This window comes from Polyodon spathula, chromosome 4 (assembly GCF_017654505.1).
Source record: "Polyodon spathula isolate WHYD16114869_AA chromosome 4, ASM1765450v1, whole genome shotgun sequence".
Classification (NCBI taxonomy): domain Eukaryota; kingdom Metazoa; phylum Chordata; class Actinopteri; order Acipenseriformes; family Polyodontidae; genus Polyodon; species Polyodon spathula.
This window is the reverse complement of record NC_054537.1, coordinates 85,902,014-85,919,473: the sequence shown is the minus strand read 5'-3', so window position 1 is coordinate 85,919,473 and position 17,460 is coordinate 85,902,014. Positions and strand designations below refer to the sequence as shown.

The 17,460-nt window shown below is 35.8% G+C and overlaps 1 protein-coding gene across 3 annotated transcripts in view; it reads right to left on the bottom strand.

The window, feature by feature from the left end:
* LOC121315020 (ankyrin repeat and IBR domain-containing protein 1-like) overlaps positions 1–17,460 on the bottom strand; it is a 65,962-nt gene that overhangs the window by 29,235 nt on the left and 19,267 nt on the right. For all 3 annotated transcript variants that reach the window (XM_041248871.1, XM_041248872.1, XM_041248870.1), the window contains exon 3: positions 1,504–1,804. In XM_041248871.1, the coding sequence (XP_041104805.1) occupies positions 1,504–1,804 (301 nt within the window). The remainder of the gene's footprint in view (positions 1–1,503; positions 1,805–17,460) is intronic.

Below are 17,460 nucleotides of genomic sequence, written 5' to 3'. Positions count from 1 at the left end.
GACCAAGACCTAGATCCACTATATTTAAGTTGAAAAGGGGAGTAGCTAAGGGGTATGTCGGGCGCTATATAAAATAAAGATTTATTGATTGACTGACTGTAAAACATGAAGTTACATGGACATTTTATCATTACATGAATTGTATCACTGATATATCCAGGGGTTAAAAACAAAAAGGTTAAGGTTCACTGGACACAGCCTGTACTGGAACTTTACTGAGAAAATGAGAGAAAGCATTAACTATACAGCCCATATGAACAAAGAAGTGTAGTCTGTATAATTGATATGGGTAAATAATGGTAATGAAAACTATGAAAGACTGCAGCTGTGTACCAAACATTAAGGCAATCACTCAGTGTACAATCTCTATGAAGCTGTATCTCCATATTAGGCCACATGTCAATTTCCTGGTCAGCAACACATTTTAATAAATAGTTTATATAACATTGCAAATATGAAGTCACTAACTCAAACAGTTTCTCAAATACAAGGCTATGACAATGTGGTAGTGGCAGCTTATATATTAAAAAAAAAAAAAAAAAAAAAAAAACCCTCAGGAAAGGGTACATTTTTTTAATTCAACACCCTTTATCGAACTTGACCTATAGATTCACAGAATATACCTGTGAAGTTCTCTGTCACCTAGAAACCAAAGTCATATGACCCCATATAGCGGCCATCTTACGTTAAACTGAAGGGTGCTGCTAGATTTGGCCTAGAGAGTTTCCACAATACAGAACACATGAAAGTTGCAAGTTTAAATGGTTTAAGAAGTATTAGAACAGAAGTAATAGGTGTAGCAGGGGCGAGTTGACAAACTCTTACAAGCTCCCTGTACGGGCATGCTGACGGACAGATTGGTAGACTTATTCAAGTGAAAAATGTGACACAGTATGGTAAGTAACGTCTGGGCAGGATTATGTTTTGTTACAAAGATGATACAAAATGTCAAACCATAGTTTAGGATTTTCCTTTGGGACAGCTGATAAATATAAAGCGTTGTTCATACGAATTGTTATTCAGCACTTGAAATTTAACCAACACATGTTTGGTTTTCCTTGACATTTCAATTGGTCAAAATGAATGTGATTTAATTCTACAGAAAAAAAAACAAAGAAAACCTCAAGATCTGCCAAGCAAAATGAAAATAAAATGGGTCGAGAATCGGGACGTTCAAACACAAATCCATAAACTGATTTTTTGAAATCCGATTACACATTAAAATGACAACTCATAAATGATTTAATTGTGTGACTGCATTGCTGTATAACAAAAGCTTTGGTTATAGGAAAAAAAAAAAAAAAAAAAAAAAAAAAAAACTTTGAATCTCTGAATGGGACTTGCACTCCTAAAAGTTTGCTTGTTTTATTTTCTATGCTTTGTAGGGAATGATTTGGTTTATAATAGTTTGTCCCTGTGGTCTATAAACTGCAGCCTTACCCAAGTACTAAACCAGGTAAAAACCTTTATGTATAAAACGATCAAATGAATGAGTCAGGTCACCTCTACACATGTTTTCATCCCTGAGGCAGCAGCGTAGTGCAAAGAGGTGTTTTTCTTGTTGTCCGTGGCGTTGACGTCGGCTCTCTCGTACTCTCCCTGATCTAGCTTGGCCCCTGTCCACTTGAGGATCATCTGCAGGCACTCTGCCCTCTTGTGCTCGTCCTCACAGGGTCGTGCGAGACGGGGGTGCAGCGCCCCTTCTGCCAGCGTGATCTGCGGCCCCATGCACAGCAGGTGCATTGCTGTCTCGTTGTGCAAGTTGCGCTTGTTGGGGTTGCCATCCTTGCTGAACAGAAACGATCTGTTTTGGAGGAGACAACAAATAAATAACAATATGTTACATATAAAGCTGTACAATGCATTAGTAAGACCTCATCTTGAATATTGTGTTCAGTTCTGGTCACCTTAATACAAAAAGGATATTGCTGCTCTAAAAGAGGGCAAAGAAGAGTGATCAGAATTATTTCGGGTTTAAAAGGCATGTCATATGCAGACAGGCTAAAATAATTGAATCTATTCAGTCTTGAAAAAAAGAAGACTACGTGACGACCTAATTCAAGCATTCAAAATTCTGGTATTGACAATGTCGACCCAAGGGACTTTTTCGACCTGAAAAAAGAAAAAAGGACCAGGGGTCACCAATGGAGATTAGACAAAGGGGCATTCAAAACAGAAAATAGGAGGCACTTTTTTACACACAGAATTGTGAAGGTCTGGAACCAACTCCCCAGTAATGTTGTTGAAGCCGACACCCTGGGATCCTTCAAGAAGCTGCTTGATGAGATTCTGGGATCAATAAAATACTAACAACCAAACGAGCAAGATAGGCCGAATGGCTTCCTCTCGTTTGTAAACTTTCTTATGTTCTTATACCAACAACATCTGCTGCTTTCAAATGTATATCCAAACCCAAGCATTTGTTGAAGCTAAAGGGTGGCTTTTCACTGCTACTGTGGAAAAAAAAAAGTTTCACTGCATAGCTGATATCTTCAGCATTGGTTTAAATTTTTTTTTTTTACTGTATAGGACAATACACATTTAAAATGAGAAAATAATTGGGCTATGGCAGTATTTGAGTTGGGAGGTCTTTAATAGTATACATGACCAGTTATGTGAAAACACCAAAGCCAAAGTAGGGCGAAGGGACTCTTGCACCCAGTCCTCATTATTAGAACTCCCTTGTTGTGCTAGCAATCTGAACATTCAGACTGTTGCTAAATCTGCTTTGAACTGACTAGTGATTACAGGAGTTATCTATCCTTTAATCACGAGTCTGTATGTCTTCAGTTGACAGACCAGTATAGTTGACATTCGGAATAGGTGAAGTCAGTTACAGCGCTCAAAATCGAGCCCCATGACTGCATGCCATATATGACTTGATAGTAGGGTCACCAGTGTAGTTCGAGAGCTGCCAAAAATGATTGAGCAACTTACTGTTTTTTTGGTTTTTTTTTTCTTATACAGTCAAACTGTTTTAAATTGAAATATAAAACCACTTGAGGCCATGTTCTGCTGAAAGTGATTTGAAATCAGTCCTGTTTATTTCTATTGGCAGCAGAGAAATATACAGTAAGAACAACTTGGAAAAGAACTCTGACAGTCAGCGGTTGAAATACGGACTGGGAGAAATCACTCTGGTCCTGTTGTTTTGGTGGAGGAAGTGACACAAGTGTCTACATGCAAATAATGACCGGTGACATACACCGAGAGGGATGTGGTTACATTTTTAAAATGTTATGTAGGCCTGTCTGTGCTCTACATGACCCTGTATAACATTTACACAAAACATGCCATGGTTAGCATAAAATGTTAAAAAAAAAAAAAAATTTTGTATACCCTACAAAAATGTCAGCTTAAAGTTTATGCCATAACTGAGAACATTCTTATGACTTGTCCCATGTTGACATAGAGTGTTTCAATTCAGTTTGCTTGGTGTTTAGTGTTTACAACTATTGTGTTGTATTGACGTTCATTTTATACATCACTGTTTGCTCATGTGCTACAGTTGTGTGTACGGTCTAGGAGTACAGGAGGAAGGAATGGGCTCCCAAGGCAAGATGGGACACCCACCCGAGAGCTCAGCTGGCAGAAACTTACGTGGACAGAGCTCACTGGCACGCTGCTTACACTGTGTGTCAGGCTCAGAGAAATCAACACAGAGGTCGTGAAATGATTCAGCGACAGGATTGCTTTCCCCATCCGTAACAGCTTTGTGTTCAGTGGTACCAACAACTGTCTGAAAACTGGCATAAGCAGTGTATCCCTGGTGGCATAAGTCTGAGCAACAGCTAAGATTAAAAAAAAAAAAAAAAAACCTGTAACACATTCACACTTTATTTTGTGTGCGTCTGGTGCATCGCAGTCATACACAGCAAGACACAAATACACTCTCACTACTATCACTGCTGCTTGGAAAAGTGTTGCTGGGTTGTGGATCTTGAGGGTGGGCACCTGTTGCCCATTTCCACTGAGACAGTTTTACGGTACTTAAATATCTTGGACTCCCTACAGATAATTGTCTGCGCTTCAAAAATAGGGGAACATTTTTTTCCTAAAAATGTTGTAGCACCTCAAATGTTACTTATTTACTGCTTATGCAAAATTAACATTTGCATCATTTTTGCATTTTAGAACACTTTGTATTGTTTTATAAGTGTTGTAGAAGATGTTTAACACACAGGTGCTATGAGCACAAGAATTCACTACACTTTAATGCAAACAGTTTAACCCTTTAAGGATCATGATCATGTAAACACGATCATACTGAAGTGTCTTTCTGGGCATATGATCCTGTAAACATGATTGTCTTACTGGGCCATCATACTTTGCCATACCGGTTGTGGAGGGATTGAATCTCACTCCCTGACAGAGTTTTTTTTTCGCTTTAAATTTTAAGGGTGGAGAAAGTTTTCAGCAGCAAGCAGAGAGAAGACATCAGAGGGACTTGTTTAGAGGTGAGAAAACAGGAAACCTCATAAATGATGTATTTGACTTATACTTATATTAGAACATTTATTCTGTCTCATGTGCTTTAATATAGGTGGTTGTAGGGTGGATGTAGATAATGTATGACAATTGGAACAACAGGTCACCAAGACTGTGAAATGTAAACATATACTACAGTTTGCATAATATCAGCTCCTCTGTTCTAAACTGAGTTTACAGGTTTAATGAAAAATATGGCTAGGTTGGATATTTTCTTTCACTCTACCACTTAATCTTGAGATGTAAGGCAATACTTCAGTTTGAAGGTAATCCATTTTGTAGTTTACCTGTTTAATGGATAACTGGCAAGAGAGTTGTGTTGTTTTGAAAGAATCCAATTTATATATTTGCTTTGCACTGTGATGGGTAACAAATCACAGCTGATAAATCCCATTTTTCATGATGCTGCCTTGTAAAATACTGCAGTAGTATTTGTCACTACAGCACATTATGTAGACTATATGAGAATGGGGGGGGGGGGGTACCTAATTATATGGTCTCTTCAATAGACTGTTATTACTGCCCCTGTTTACAAGCAAGTCAAACAGTACAGTGTGCAATTAAAACAGCAGAAAAAATCTGAATCGGGGTTCTATTTTGAGAGCTACGCCAAGCCATCTGTCTAATTGAACCTTACTCATCTAAATATAGGTCTAAGCATAAAATTACAATTCATTTAACAACACAGTCCTAAAATCCTGCATTATTGTAAAGTCTTGATATTTTATCCAATTTCCACAACAGTCTTGCTCAGGATTTATTAGAAATGAAAAACTAGACAAAATTAGCTATATCAGTAACATGAACAAGTAGACCACCAGGACCAACATCCACCATGTGCAAATACATTTAAGTGGCTACCACACACGCCTACATTTCATCACAATTCTTTTATTTATTATATTTAATAGACAGGGACATTGTACAATGTTTAACATAAATGCATGTGATGCATTGTACCAAAATTTAGCTAAAGGCCCTGGGGAAGTCAACAATCAATTGCAAAACATACAACAATACACCCCTTCCAAGCAATGAATACATGTTGGTTTTGATTTTAACCATACTTTACGTTTATAAGCAAAATCCCCAAGTTCCTGAGTATTTTTTATATTATCTGTTAATGAATTCCCGAATATTACACCTTTACTTGAGAATGCAGGATCAGCATTTCGATGTACACATGTAGATGTAACATACAGACAGGCAACCTTCATATACAAGTGATAGGATGATTATCAATAATCATTGTATGGTTGTCAAAATGTCATTAGATGGACTGAATGTCGGAGGGTGGTAAAAGATGGACATGATTATTTCTGATTCAGTGCCTCAATAAGTTATGCTGGCTTTTAAAAAATGCACTGTCGGTTTTAAAAGCCACATTCCAACCAATACTGAAACAGATGAGTAAGTTAGTAAATGAAATACAACATACAGTACTTGCTGTACTCAATTATTACTCAAAATATAAACGTGTTTTTACTGTACTGTAATATTAGGACACCTTTTTAGGAGATAAAGTTGTTCAGTAAATATAGCCGATCAACTTGTTCCTATCTGAGCAATACTGTGACAGCATACTGGATTGAACCCACAATGCCAGCTGGTAAAATTCTAGATCCACACACACACACACACATTATCTAAGCATGCCGACCAGCTGGTGACAATGAAAGGTTAACCAGCTCTGTAATCTAATCACAGAAATAAAGCAAAGAGTCAGCTGGTAGAACTGTATTGATGCCTTCACTCAGAACAATCTTCTTTATTCCCTTCTTAATTGCACCCTTGTTAATGGTCACTGGAAGCAAACGAGTTTTAAGAGTGTTAACAGAACACAATGGAAACCCCGAGATATTAAGCATTCACTGAAAATGGACCAAATGTACTGCAACATCTACTTCTTAAGAAAACTTTTAAATGGTATGAAAAACAAACAACAAAAAAAAACCTAGTGCCTCTTGGCTTCTCGTACATAACATTATATTTTGAAATGCAAGCATCTGCACACTCCAAATGCTTTCCTTAAAATATTTTATTGAGCAAATAGCAAGTGGTTAAAAAAAAAAAAAAAAAAATCTAATCTTCTTCTGGACAATGAACAAATAAAACAGCAATACAAAACATTTTACATTATAGTATTTACAGCAAACAGCATTTATCATTAATTACAAATAATTTATCAATTGATTTTTATATCTCCAACAGTAGTATTATGAGTTGCATTAACAGAAGGTAACATGTTAGATCTGTTTAATGATGGAATAAGTTATTTTAAATCTGGAAGACTGCCAGCTTCAACCTAAAATGCAGATGATACAAGTACAGTTACTAGTGTACTACAGAGTTCCAAATCGATGGGTTTACTATAATTTCCAGTAATCTACATATAGCTAAAACAAATGATTACATTTATTTAAATCTTAACTAACATTATTTACTATCCTATATTTCTCTATATATTTGTATGCTTTTAAAAGAAAGCAATAAGTGAAACAGAAGCATGCGTATGGAAAAAAAAAATAACTTCATTTTTGGCATAATCTCAACTTCTGTTTCTTCTGTAAAAACAGAGCAAATATAGCTCGGAAACAAAAGGCAAGGCAGAACTAGACTATAAGAATTGGACTGCATAGGTGTTCTTATATCGCTCTGTTATTTTTGCAACATTTTAAAATGCAATATTATGATTATTTTTTTTTTTTTTAGTATTTAAACAGTTTCTCACAAAAGAATATCATACACACAAATTGATATCAAAAGGGCAGCATAAAATTATTTTGCAGGAAGACCTAGTTCAGTATATTTTCATTAACTGATAAGCCAAACCTTCAGTCCTGGGTATTACAGAAAGGGACATCATGAGGAGCATGTGATAAAACTGAAAAGAAAAAGTCTGCACTAAGCCTGCCATTAGATACATCCATCAGGTTACCATGCAACCATTAACCCAACTGAAAGAATAATTACCTAATTTGTTCTTGTAGTAAATTCCAACTTCTGTATGTTGCAAGTCTACTGTTTCTTTATATTCTGTTTCTTTGTAATGGAAACTTCTACCTTACAGATTGTTTTTTCTCTCTCTCTCTCTCTATCTCTCTGTATATATATATAGACACACACACACACACACACAAGATCTCAAATGTAAGATCAAAATATCCTATTTGCTAATTATTTTTTATTTCATAGACATTTTGAACTCTGTTGTGTATGAGAAGTTGCTTTGCCAAATAATAAAAAAAGGATATACATAGATACAATATTAGTTAAACACTTCTGGGTTGCAATTGCTTGTCTTTTCGTTGTCACTGATGAAAGCCAATGCCTTGATTTAAAATGTCCATCCACTGGAACTACTTTAATCAGCTTTGCCATCAAGCCTTCCATGTCTAATGTATGCTGCTGCACTTAAGAGATGGTATTTCGAGAATGTACTATTCATAATAACCATGCATACCCATGTAGCGCTGCTTGTGCCTACTTTTTTCCTATTTGCACTTATTTGCAGGGAGAACTGACATAATGCCATATTTTCAGCCAATTTACCTCAATCTAGCTGTAACTGAGGTGAAGAGCAAGTGCTATACATCATCTTCCTGCACTGGGCAAGAATCAATTTATTTATAGACAACTCTGTGCTTAATCATGCTGTATAATAATACTGTATTCCTCTCAAATGCTTATAAAAATGAACAGCCATTGCCATCTGTCACAAAGACGGCCATAGTAGGTGGCGTCAGACCAGAGCCAGGAAATAAACAACAAGAGAGAGGTGGAGTTTGGTGGAGCTGAGCACTTGCATGCGATTCAGAAAATAAAAAGGTTGTAACATACAAAAAACACAGGACACGGCACATTCGCCAAAACAAAAAAGACAAACAAAACAAACTATACAGACAAACACGGTGAGCTGATTTAACGAGTATTGTTATTCTTATTATTACCTGCGTCTCCAATCCCGTTCTCCACTCAACAAACAGACAACCCCGAGTGGGTGAAAACATGCAGCTTTTATGCAGCTGCACCGTGACTCTATTGCTAACACTATGTAACACAATTTTTGTTCCTGGGTAGTAAGTGTTATTATAACGTGCTACTGTTTTAGGTTGCTGACTGATTTGAGTTACATTTACGTATTTTACATTTTACTGTAAATACAGTATAATCGTAAATCTCGAAAAACTACTCACTTCTAAACCTTTTGTAGTCATTTTTGTATTACTTTAGCATTTAATACATGTTAATTTGGATTGTTTTTTTCTGACTTTATGGGAACGAAAAGACACACATTTGCCCGTTTTCCCATTGAAAATAGCGATATTTTGAAATATCAGTCCTTGTCGCAAAAGCAAAGTTTGTGGAGAATAATAGCCATTTTCTATACTTTTGAGGCATAAGCAATTAGGAAATAACATTTACTACCCAGGAACAAAAAAAAAAAAAAAAATTGTTACACGGTGTAATCAATCATTCAATTGGAGTCGCGGTACAACTGCACGTGAATTAATAAAGTGCAATTCCCCGTGCTCACATATTATTACATTTTACTTGCACGTGAAGTGCTGTGCAATCCTCGTGCCTAAATACAAATATATATTTTAAACACTCATGTTACACAGATCAGTTTATATCCCGTGTACCAATGACTATACACCAACATTAACACACAACACAAAATATACACAGGGGCGCTTTGCCACACCATCCCATTTTGAATTGTAAAGCTTTGGTGTCTAACAATACAATTATGTAGGAGAAAACCGGCAACACTGTTTAGAGAGAAAAAAATATTTATTAAAAACTACAATTATTATTTTAAACCAAGAGATTTGAACAAACAATTGTTCCAATTCCATATAGTCTGTCTTGGGGAAATCTCAAGAGTCCAAAGACAGTACACAGTGATACAAACCCCTTTGCCAACAAACACTTTCCAGTTATTTAATAACTTGGAAGGGCCACATGGACTATATTGTACAATACTGATTTGATGGCAGCAGTGTCAGATGGGAGAATAATTGACCTACATACAGAACATTTGCAGGAACTGCTAGCTAAGAGCATGTCAGAAGCAAATGCAGTATATTCACCAAGATTATTAACTATAGATCTTCTTTCTAGCCTCACTTACATCAGTTCCAGTAAATTACTCAGCAGTTGATGGTACATTACTTCAATCAATATTTTGTTCATCAGCAAGTTTAAATCTAATAAAACAGATTTTGTTTTATACTGTGACACACATTGCATATCTCTGTTTCAGTAGTCCAGCACCAATGTTACTCATTAACTTAAAGGAATTCAGCAGATTTCAGCAGTTTTGTTGTATGTTCACTCTCCAGGCAAATACTAGTCTCACAACAGTGCAGGCAGTCCTCACACTTACGGCACAATTGGTTCCTGAAAGTCGCGTTGTAAGTCGAATCATCGTAAGTCGAAGGATTTTCAATGTAATAAACTGGGGTTACGTTCCTGACTTCAACCAGATAATATAGTAAATATTATGCAAATATTTATTTAACTCTTTACACTCAGCCCGGTGGGTACCCGCATTTTACTCAGACACCTACCTGGCTTGTTTAAAAGTACAGACTCGGGGCTTTCCAATGACGTATTCAGTGTGTGTATGTGGTACTCCTCCTAGCAGGAAATACGATCGCCTGAAGTTAAACCCCTCATCATGTGGTCAATTGCTCTTATCAGTCATTGTTAACGGCAAATAAATAAAAAAAAAAAACAGTTACATGCATAAATTTTTTTTTAAAAAAGCTAGCCTAAGTCAGGGCCACCACATGTACTGCAGTTCGGACACCGAGCATGCACACGTGACGCATGGCTCAGGTCTCGCCGTGTCGTAAATGACGTATCAATATTGTAAAGTCGAAGCAGTGTAATAAAGCAAAGGAGTCGGAAGTGCAGTGCGTCGTAAGTCGAGGATTGCCTGTAATAGTGTAATTGATCTGAATATAACTTAATTTTGTTTTACGAAGTACAACTGGAGTGTTAATTGATTTCAGTTAATCAGATTTTCCTCTACAACTATCTGACATGCTACGTATTCACTACAGCACAGTTATTAACACTATGGGCTCTATTCTGATTAAATGAGTGTAATCGCAAAAGTTTGTCTCAACATGTCTTCAGAATACCATTTCAGCACAGTGGGGGTTTGTTTTTTATGTCTTCGCTTCATTTATGCACCACAGAATCAGGGTCAAGCACCGTTCGTGCTTGCACTCACATTTGCGCTATGATCACAACACAGCCGATAGTCTTCAATTATTTAGCCTTGTACATTTGAAACATGTTTCAATCCCCTGTTCCCAACAGAAACACAATAATAAATGTACTGTATTTGCTAAGATGTTGAAATCTTGTAGCTAAAAGGCAATAAAGTCAAGACAAGACAGTTCTCTAAAGACAACCATTTACCATTTACAGTAGACCGAACAAAACTCAAACAAAATAAATGAAATGAATGCCATTTGGTCATTAAAAATACATTTTTTTGACATGATATAGAAGCTTAATGCCTCAGCTGCATTCACAAGGGGACATCTGCTCTTCAGACAAAAGTGACAATCTCTGTTTTAAACCAAAAAATCTAATTGATTCAGTTATGAACAAGGCAACTATAGTCAGTGAATAGACGCCAGATACAGCCGGCCTGGGGCCTTGAGAAACAAGCGACAGAGATTCAATTTCTGCTAGCCTTCTGTATCATCTAGCATTAGTAATTTATTTTCAGAAAGAAAAAAAAATTCCCACCCCCAACTATTAACATTAATAGAACAGGATCATGTGAACACAGCCCACACATTTTACAAATTGACAAATCAACCCCAGACACACTCAGTGAGAGTTATGACAGTGACAGTCAGCACCAAGTCACAACAAAAGTGCTGATATATTTCACCTGCTTTAAGGACATAATACTCGAAGACTCACAATTACACCACACCATCCACCGAAATTGGCAAGCCATGACATAAAAATAAACAAGTACTTCAAAACCTAACAGAAACTGGGAACCCAAGTACAAACTGAAAACTGTTTCAAATGTTGTATAAACACTAAAATGGATCTGGGTCCACGGAAAGGAGTCAGTTACCCTCTTGCTAGGTCTTTTGTTTATACGTAAATCAAAGTAATTTACATAATAGCCAGGCACCATTAAATTGATTTGTATTTAATTTTTTTCAAGTTTGGTATTGGCACTCGGTAAACATATTTAGTCCAAAATATAACCGTTCATCAGTTATTTGCTCTAATTTCTAATCCAGACATATAAAATGTCTATGCAACTGTTTAAAAATATCATTACTGTTTTTTTCTGTTTTTTTTTTTATATGCAATTAACTGAACAGTTTAGTATTTAAAAAACTTTGCCTTGAAAAGGCCTATTAGCCATCTGAATGTACAATTGCCTTTCGCTAGACATTTTTAATACTTGGAACCCTGCTAAGGGTTGTATAAGCACTGTATAAATAAAATATACCATGGATCAACTAACAATATCAGGTTTACTTTTTACTTGTTAGAGACCTCTTATCAAATGGGATGGTATATATTTTGCAGCAGATACAAAATCAGACCTACTGTAGTGTGAGCCAAAGCACTGTAAACTATAAAAGGGTTTCTCATGAAAGGATTTAGACATCTACATTTTACTAGACGTGAGAATAACTATACAGCATATTAAGATGCATCTCTTAGTACTGTCAGGGAAGCCTTTCAGGTTCAGCGTGTTTTCGCAACTAAGAGCTCTGATAGAACACTACATTCTCTTTGATGATCCAGGACCTTGACTTAAAGCTATGCAGTACATCATTTTGAAGTGAGCTTTATCAAGACAGTATTCTTACATGCAAACCTATTAGATGCTAGGCTCCCCAGAACAGCCTTTTTTTATATCACCTTCCACTGGGGAGGTTAAGTTGTTAACATCTTTCAAATATAATTTTATAATACTCACTTTTTAAGGTTACCAATGCAAATTGCAATTACAAGTTGTTACAATGATTTACCATGTAAAAAGAAAATCAGTGATGCTGTGTAGAATGAAACCTTAAAAAGAAATCAACCGGAACTGCCAAGTCACTATTTTTCTATTTTTACTGAATCTTGATAGAACGACACATCCACTCAAAGTTCCCTAGAATTCCCCAGAGTTTTAAAGTATCAATACAACATTCCTCCTTCATCTGGCTTACTATACAAAAGGCCTACATCTTCTTAATGATCACTGATTAAAGTAGAAAAAGATAGGCCTACATTACAGGTCGGGTATTATCATTATAAACAGATTTGCAACGCCAGAAGTCCAGATTTAGAACTTCCGTTTGACAAAGACAAATGAGTGGTATAGTGAACAGAAAGAAGTAATTGGCAAATATAACAGGATCGAGCTATGGCTTCTGCAGACTCTGACTTTGATGCAACCATGGCATTGGCCAACAAGAAAAAGGAAAACAAAATTTCCAAAGACGAAATTGACCTGTTAGTTAGTGAAGTGGAGAGAAAAAAAAATAATCAGGAAATATTATTTAACACTTCGCAGGGCCAAAAAAAATATGAAAATAAATAACTAACAAAATTAATTTACTGGGACACTAAGTGACAGACACTTGACATAAAAAAATGACATGACCTTAGGAGGATACAATAAAGAAAGCAGCAGATAATAAAAAACAAACAGGACAAGCTGAATGTGACGTGTTAAACGTAGAACAAACCCTGCACAGCGAAAACAAACCAAAACATAGATCTAAAAAGGTCCCCAAAAGCGGAAAGCATAAATAAAACTAAGCTTGTTTCTATATATGGAAGTTTACCATGGAAAATGTGCACAGTAATTCTCCAGTTTACCATGTCTGTACGGCTACGCAAGTAAATACTTTGTCGCATTTCAGTCATCTATGCACTACATAATTAATTACTGAAAAGAAAATACTTCAGTTTGTGTTTAAAGAACTCTGCAATGATTTGTTTCCGTGTTTCCCTTCATTAATAGAGCACCTTAACATACAAGAGAGACGAAAACAAAATGTATTTATTGCCATTGTTATTTAATATAGACTATTAATAAATGTATTGTTTTGGTTTCTTTTATATCTGAAGGTGCTTTACTTTAAAGTTACTAGCAACCGTAAATGTTTAAACAAGAAGTTTCAGATACAAACAGCTAGCTGAATCTACGCCAGCGAGAGGCATGCGTAAAATAGGTCGTAAATCAGAAAAAAAACAATAATACATCAAAGGTAAGAGCGAAACTTCAATATTATAATGAGATTCATACATTGTGATAAGAAAGTAGTTTGAAACTAACAGTTGTAACTAAACTACCACAGCAGGGATGAAACTAGGTTACAGAAGTGAAAATTACTTTTAGTACATCACGGGTCGGTCTACTCTACGAAAAGTCAAGATACGAAAGAAAAATCTAGGATACATAGAGCCCAAAATATCTGAGAACTGTCTATACTGAAGGTAAATGCGACTCTAATTCAAGACCCGGACTCGAGTCCTACAAGTCAGGTAATTGCAGAAGTCCTCATCTAATCCATTCCTGCTTTGTAGTTTGTTTTGTTTTTGAAGAGTCAAGAAACAAATAAAGCAACAACTATTCATTTTCCCAGCTTCACACAGTGTAGTGAACATTCAGTCTGACATTTCAGAACATGCACTTGAGAGCAAAAACCAGCACAGTATTGACATCACTACATGGCCTACACCACAAGGTCCTGCCCTGCTCGTTATTCGCCAGTATGCACCTTCCCACTTAATGAGTGACAGATCTTTTTGGCAAGATTAGCAAAGCTGTCTGCTTTTCACTCATCGGAAGGTTATTTTCTGTTATGAAAAATCTTGCTATACCAGATTGCAATCAGGGTGTGATTAACTTTTCTTAATTATAAAGAGAGGGTGATCTGAGTTGTTAAACTACTTTGTTGCACGTAAAATGGGAGGTTCAGTGCTATTTAAAATTTGACAGCTGAAATTATAGTGACTCTGAGTGGGACTTGTGTCACGGCCACAAGACTTGGACTCAACCTTGACCTCGTGTGACTCAAACATCCGGACTCCGTGACTCGGAGATATTAACAACGAGTCCTTTTTTATTTTCTATTACACAGTAATATTACAGTTACTATGAAACTGCACAATAAAAACCCACCCAGCAAAACGTTAAGCGAGTTAGGTTGCAGCATAAACTAACGCCCCCCCCAACTGCAACCAATCGAGCAAGTTTTTTTTCTCTTTTGCACAGTTTTATAAGGAATAAATAATGTCAGCATGGTAAACAAGTAAGTAATTGTTTGGCTTTTAACAAGCCTTTCTCTTTACTCCTTTAAACCATGTTTTACGTTTAAGAACTTTAGAAATACATTTCTAAAACTGCATTCTTGAAAAATATGTCATTTGATTTTGCTGAGCTCCCTGAATCTCTGGTATATAGTATTTGTTTGTACTGAAAACAATAGAACATTGGTCACCTTCATAATTTTGAGTTTACTGAAAACAAAAATAAATGAAAAAAGAATAAAATCATATAAGTTATAATCATACTTTTTTAACCCATATCAGAAAGCTGCTGGGTGATTAAATATTCTATGCTTTGTTTCTAATCTCCACTAGTTCCCAGCACACACCATCACTGTTTGCAAGCAACGTCAATTAATTCACCTGGCAAAATTAGTGTAAAACTAGGCACTAAAGTCTCAAATTGAAAATTGTCTACCGCCAAACAAGCAGATAAATCAGGCTGATATGACAAAAGGACTGATTGATAGCAACAAAAAAAAAACGACAGAATCATTTAATACCCCTTCATTTACCAAAATGAAAATAATTTATTATGGATGCAGGAAAAACACATGTACGCTGCGTCAACCTAGAAATCTGTCTGAGTGTCTGTTTTTAATTCCATTATGAACCGACACAAAGGGGTAAAGTGGTATTCCATGCACTGTGCTTGCTCGAGCATGCCTAAATAACTTCTTCTAAGAAAGCTGAGAAGCACCCATTCAAATCTGGTACATTATGCTGTTTTCGTGTTTTACATCTTTTTTTAATTTTTCATATTTTCCAGCCTTTTACGTCGTTTTTAATGTAATTTATCATATTTTATCTCCATTTTGAAAATAGTATGCATTTATTTTTTTTTTATCATGTGCAATACATTGGGTCTGGTACATTTTTATTTTTTACTTGCGCAACTCTGCGGTGGACTTTGTGAATTGTTTTTTCTTTAGAGAAATTGATTGTCTGTTTCCAGTTTAAGTTTGCAAAAAAATATGTATAATTAACGGTAAAGTACTTCTTTTTAACAATAGGAAAACACCTATTTGATCGCAACTGATTGCACCTGTACAAAAATCTGAGTGTACCACTTCCTGACATTGCACGTCAGGTTTTGGTGCATGTACCACATTCTGATGATGTACTACTTTCTAACACTACATCAGCTCTATAGTCTAGACCACAGCTTCTATCAAAGTGAAAAAAAAAACATACACAAACTTTAATCTATAAACTTCAGGTGCTTTCAAACAGTGTTCTAATTCCAATTCCAAAAGAAAAGAAGATACTGACAGACAAGTTGAAAAAGGCATGCAAATAGAATAATCTTGCTAGAAAAAATAAATCGAAATCATTACTTTTATTTTTATTGTATTATTTATGCATTTTTCCTGAGGGATATCAGACAATATCCGCTAGGTAAACTGTTCCCCAACTATCACCACTAGTTTAAATGAAAATTTAGTTTATTTCAAGGACTCGGACTCGTTACTCAGACTCAACTGGGCAATTTGTTTTACATAAACTGATAGCATAAACAGCAGTTTATCTACAACTGATACCATTCTGTCCGACTAAGAGCTGAAATTACTGTTTGAGAGCCATAATAAAATGTGCAGTGATCAGTTTCCATCTGTACTGTTTAGCTGTAGAAGCATGTGTGAATGACGGTCCATTGGTTAATAGAGGATATTGTATCTTACCGGATGAGACATGATAAGTTCTATGTATTTATGTATATGTGTTTGAAGTCACAGATACATTTCCAAGATTTGGCCTTCAATAGATCAGACAATCGCTAATATATATGGAATAACTTCTTGCTACAGGTTATCAGGGTTTATCAAATTTAGCAAACAGCCTTCATTGGCTCAATAGAGGTTTGAATGCATGCATAACAAGTCCCTGTATAAAAATCTCCCTTAGTGGTGAGGTATACCATTTTCAAGAATGTTTAGGTGTCGTTTTTCTCATTTTGAAGTGTACTAATGTACCATCATCCTCCAATAAGCTAGACAGCGGATCCTCTAGGATTGAAGTGTCTCAGTCAGTGAACAGACACACTTTACTGTATTGTTGCATTATTATAACTACTGCAGTCAATTTCAGCCAAAACTTGATCCAGATTTGAACCTAAAGATAATAATTTTAATTTAAGCCAAAACAACTTCTAGCTTGTCTGCCATTTTCTGCTCTTAGGAAAATAGGAAAAAATACAGGGCTATTTAAAAAAAAAAAAAAAATCTTTAGGAATTGAATGCATTAAGCCTCAGCATAATCCTCTTCAGTATTAGTATTCCTTGTTTGCTGACAGTGCAAGGAATGCTTGAAATTAAATACTGTAGCAGCAGATCTGACTCCAAAAGACAGGGCAATAAATACTCCAGCTAAAGAATATTAATGATGTAACTTTACCGTTTCCTCTGCATACACACGCTTAATATTTTGCTAAGAGTCAAGACAGTTACATTTGAGAGACACGATTCAAACCACACCCCCTCCCCTCCATTCCATGTTTTTTTTAATTTTTATTGTGGTTAATAGTTTAAAATTTTGTGTTGTAGTTAAAACTCACTTCAGTGGTGTGGACTATGAGACCTACAGCATTGTAAATCATTTTACACTGTAAACAATTTGGTATTTTCAAACCTACAACGTTCATGC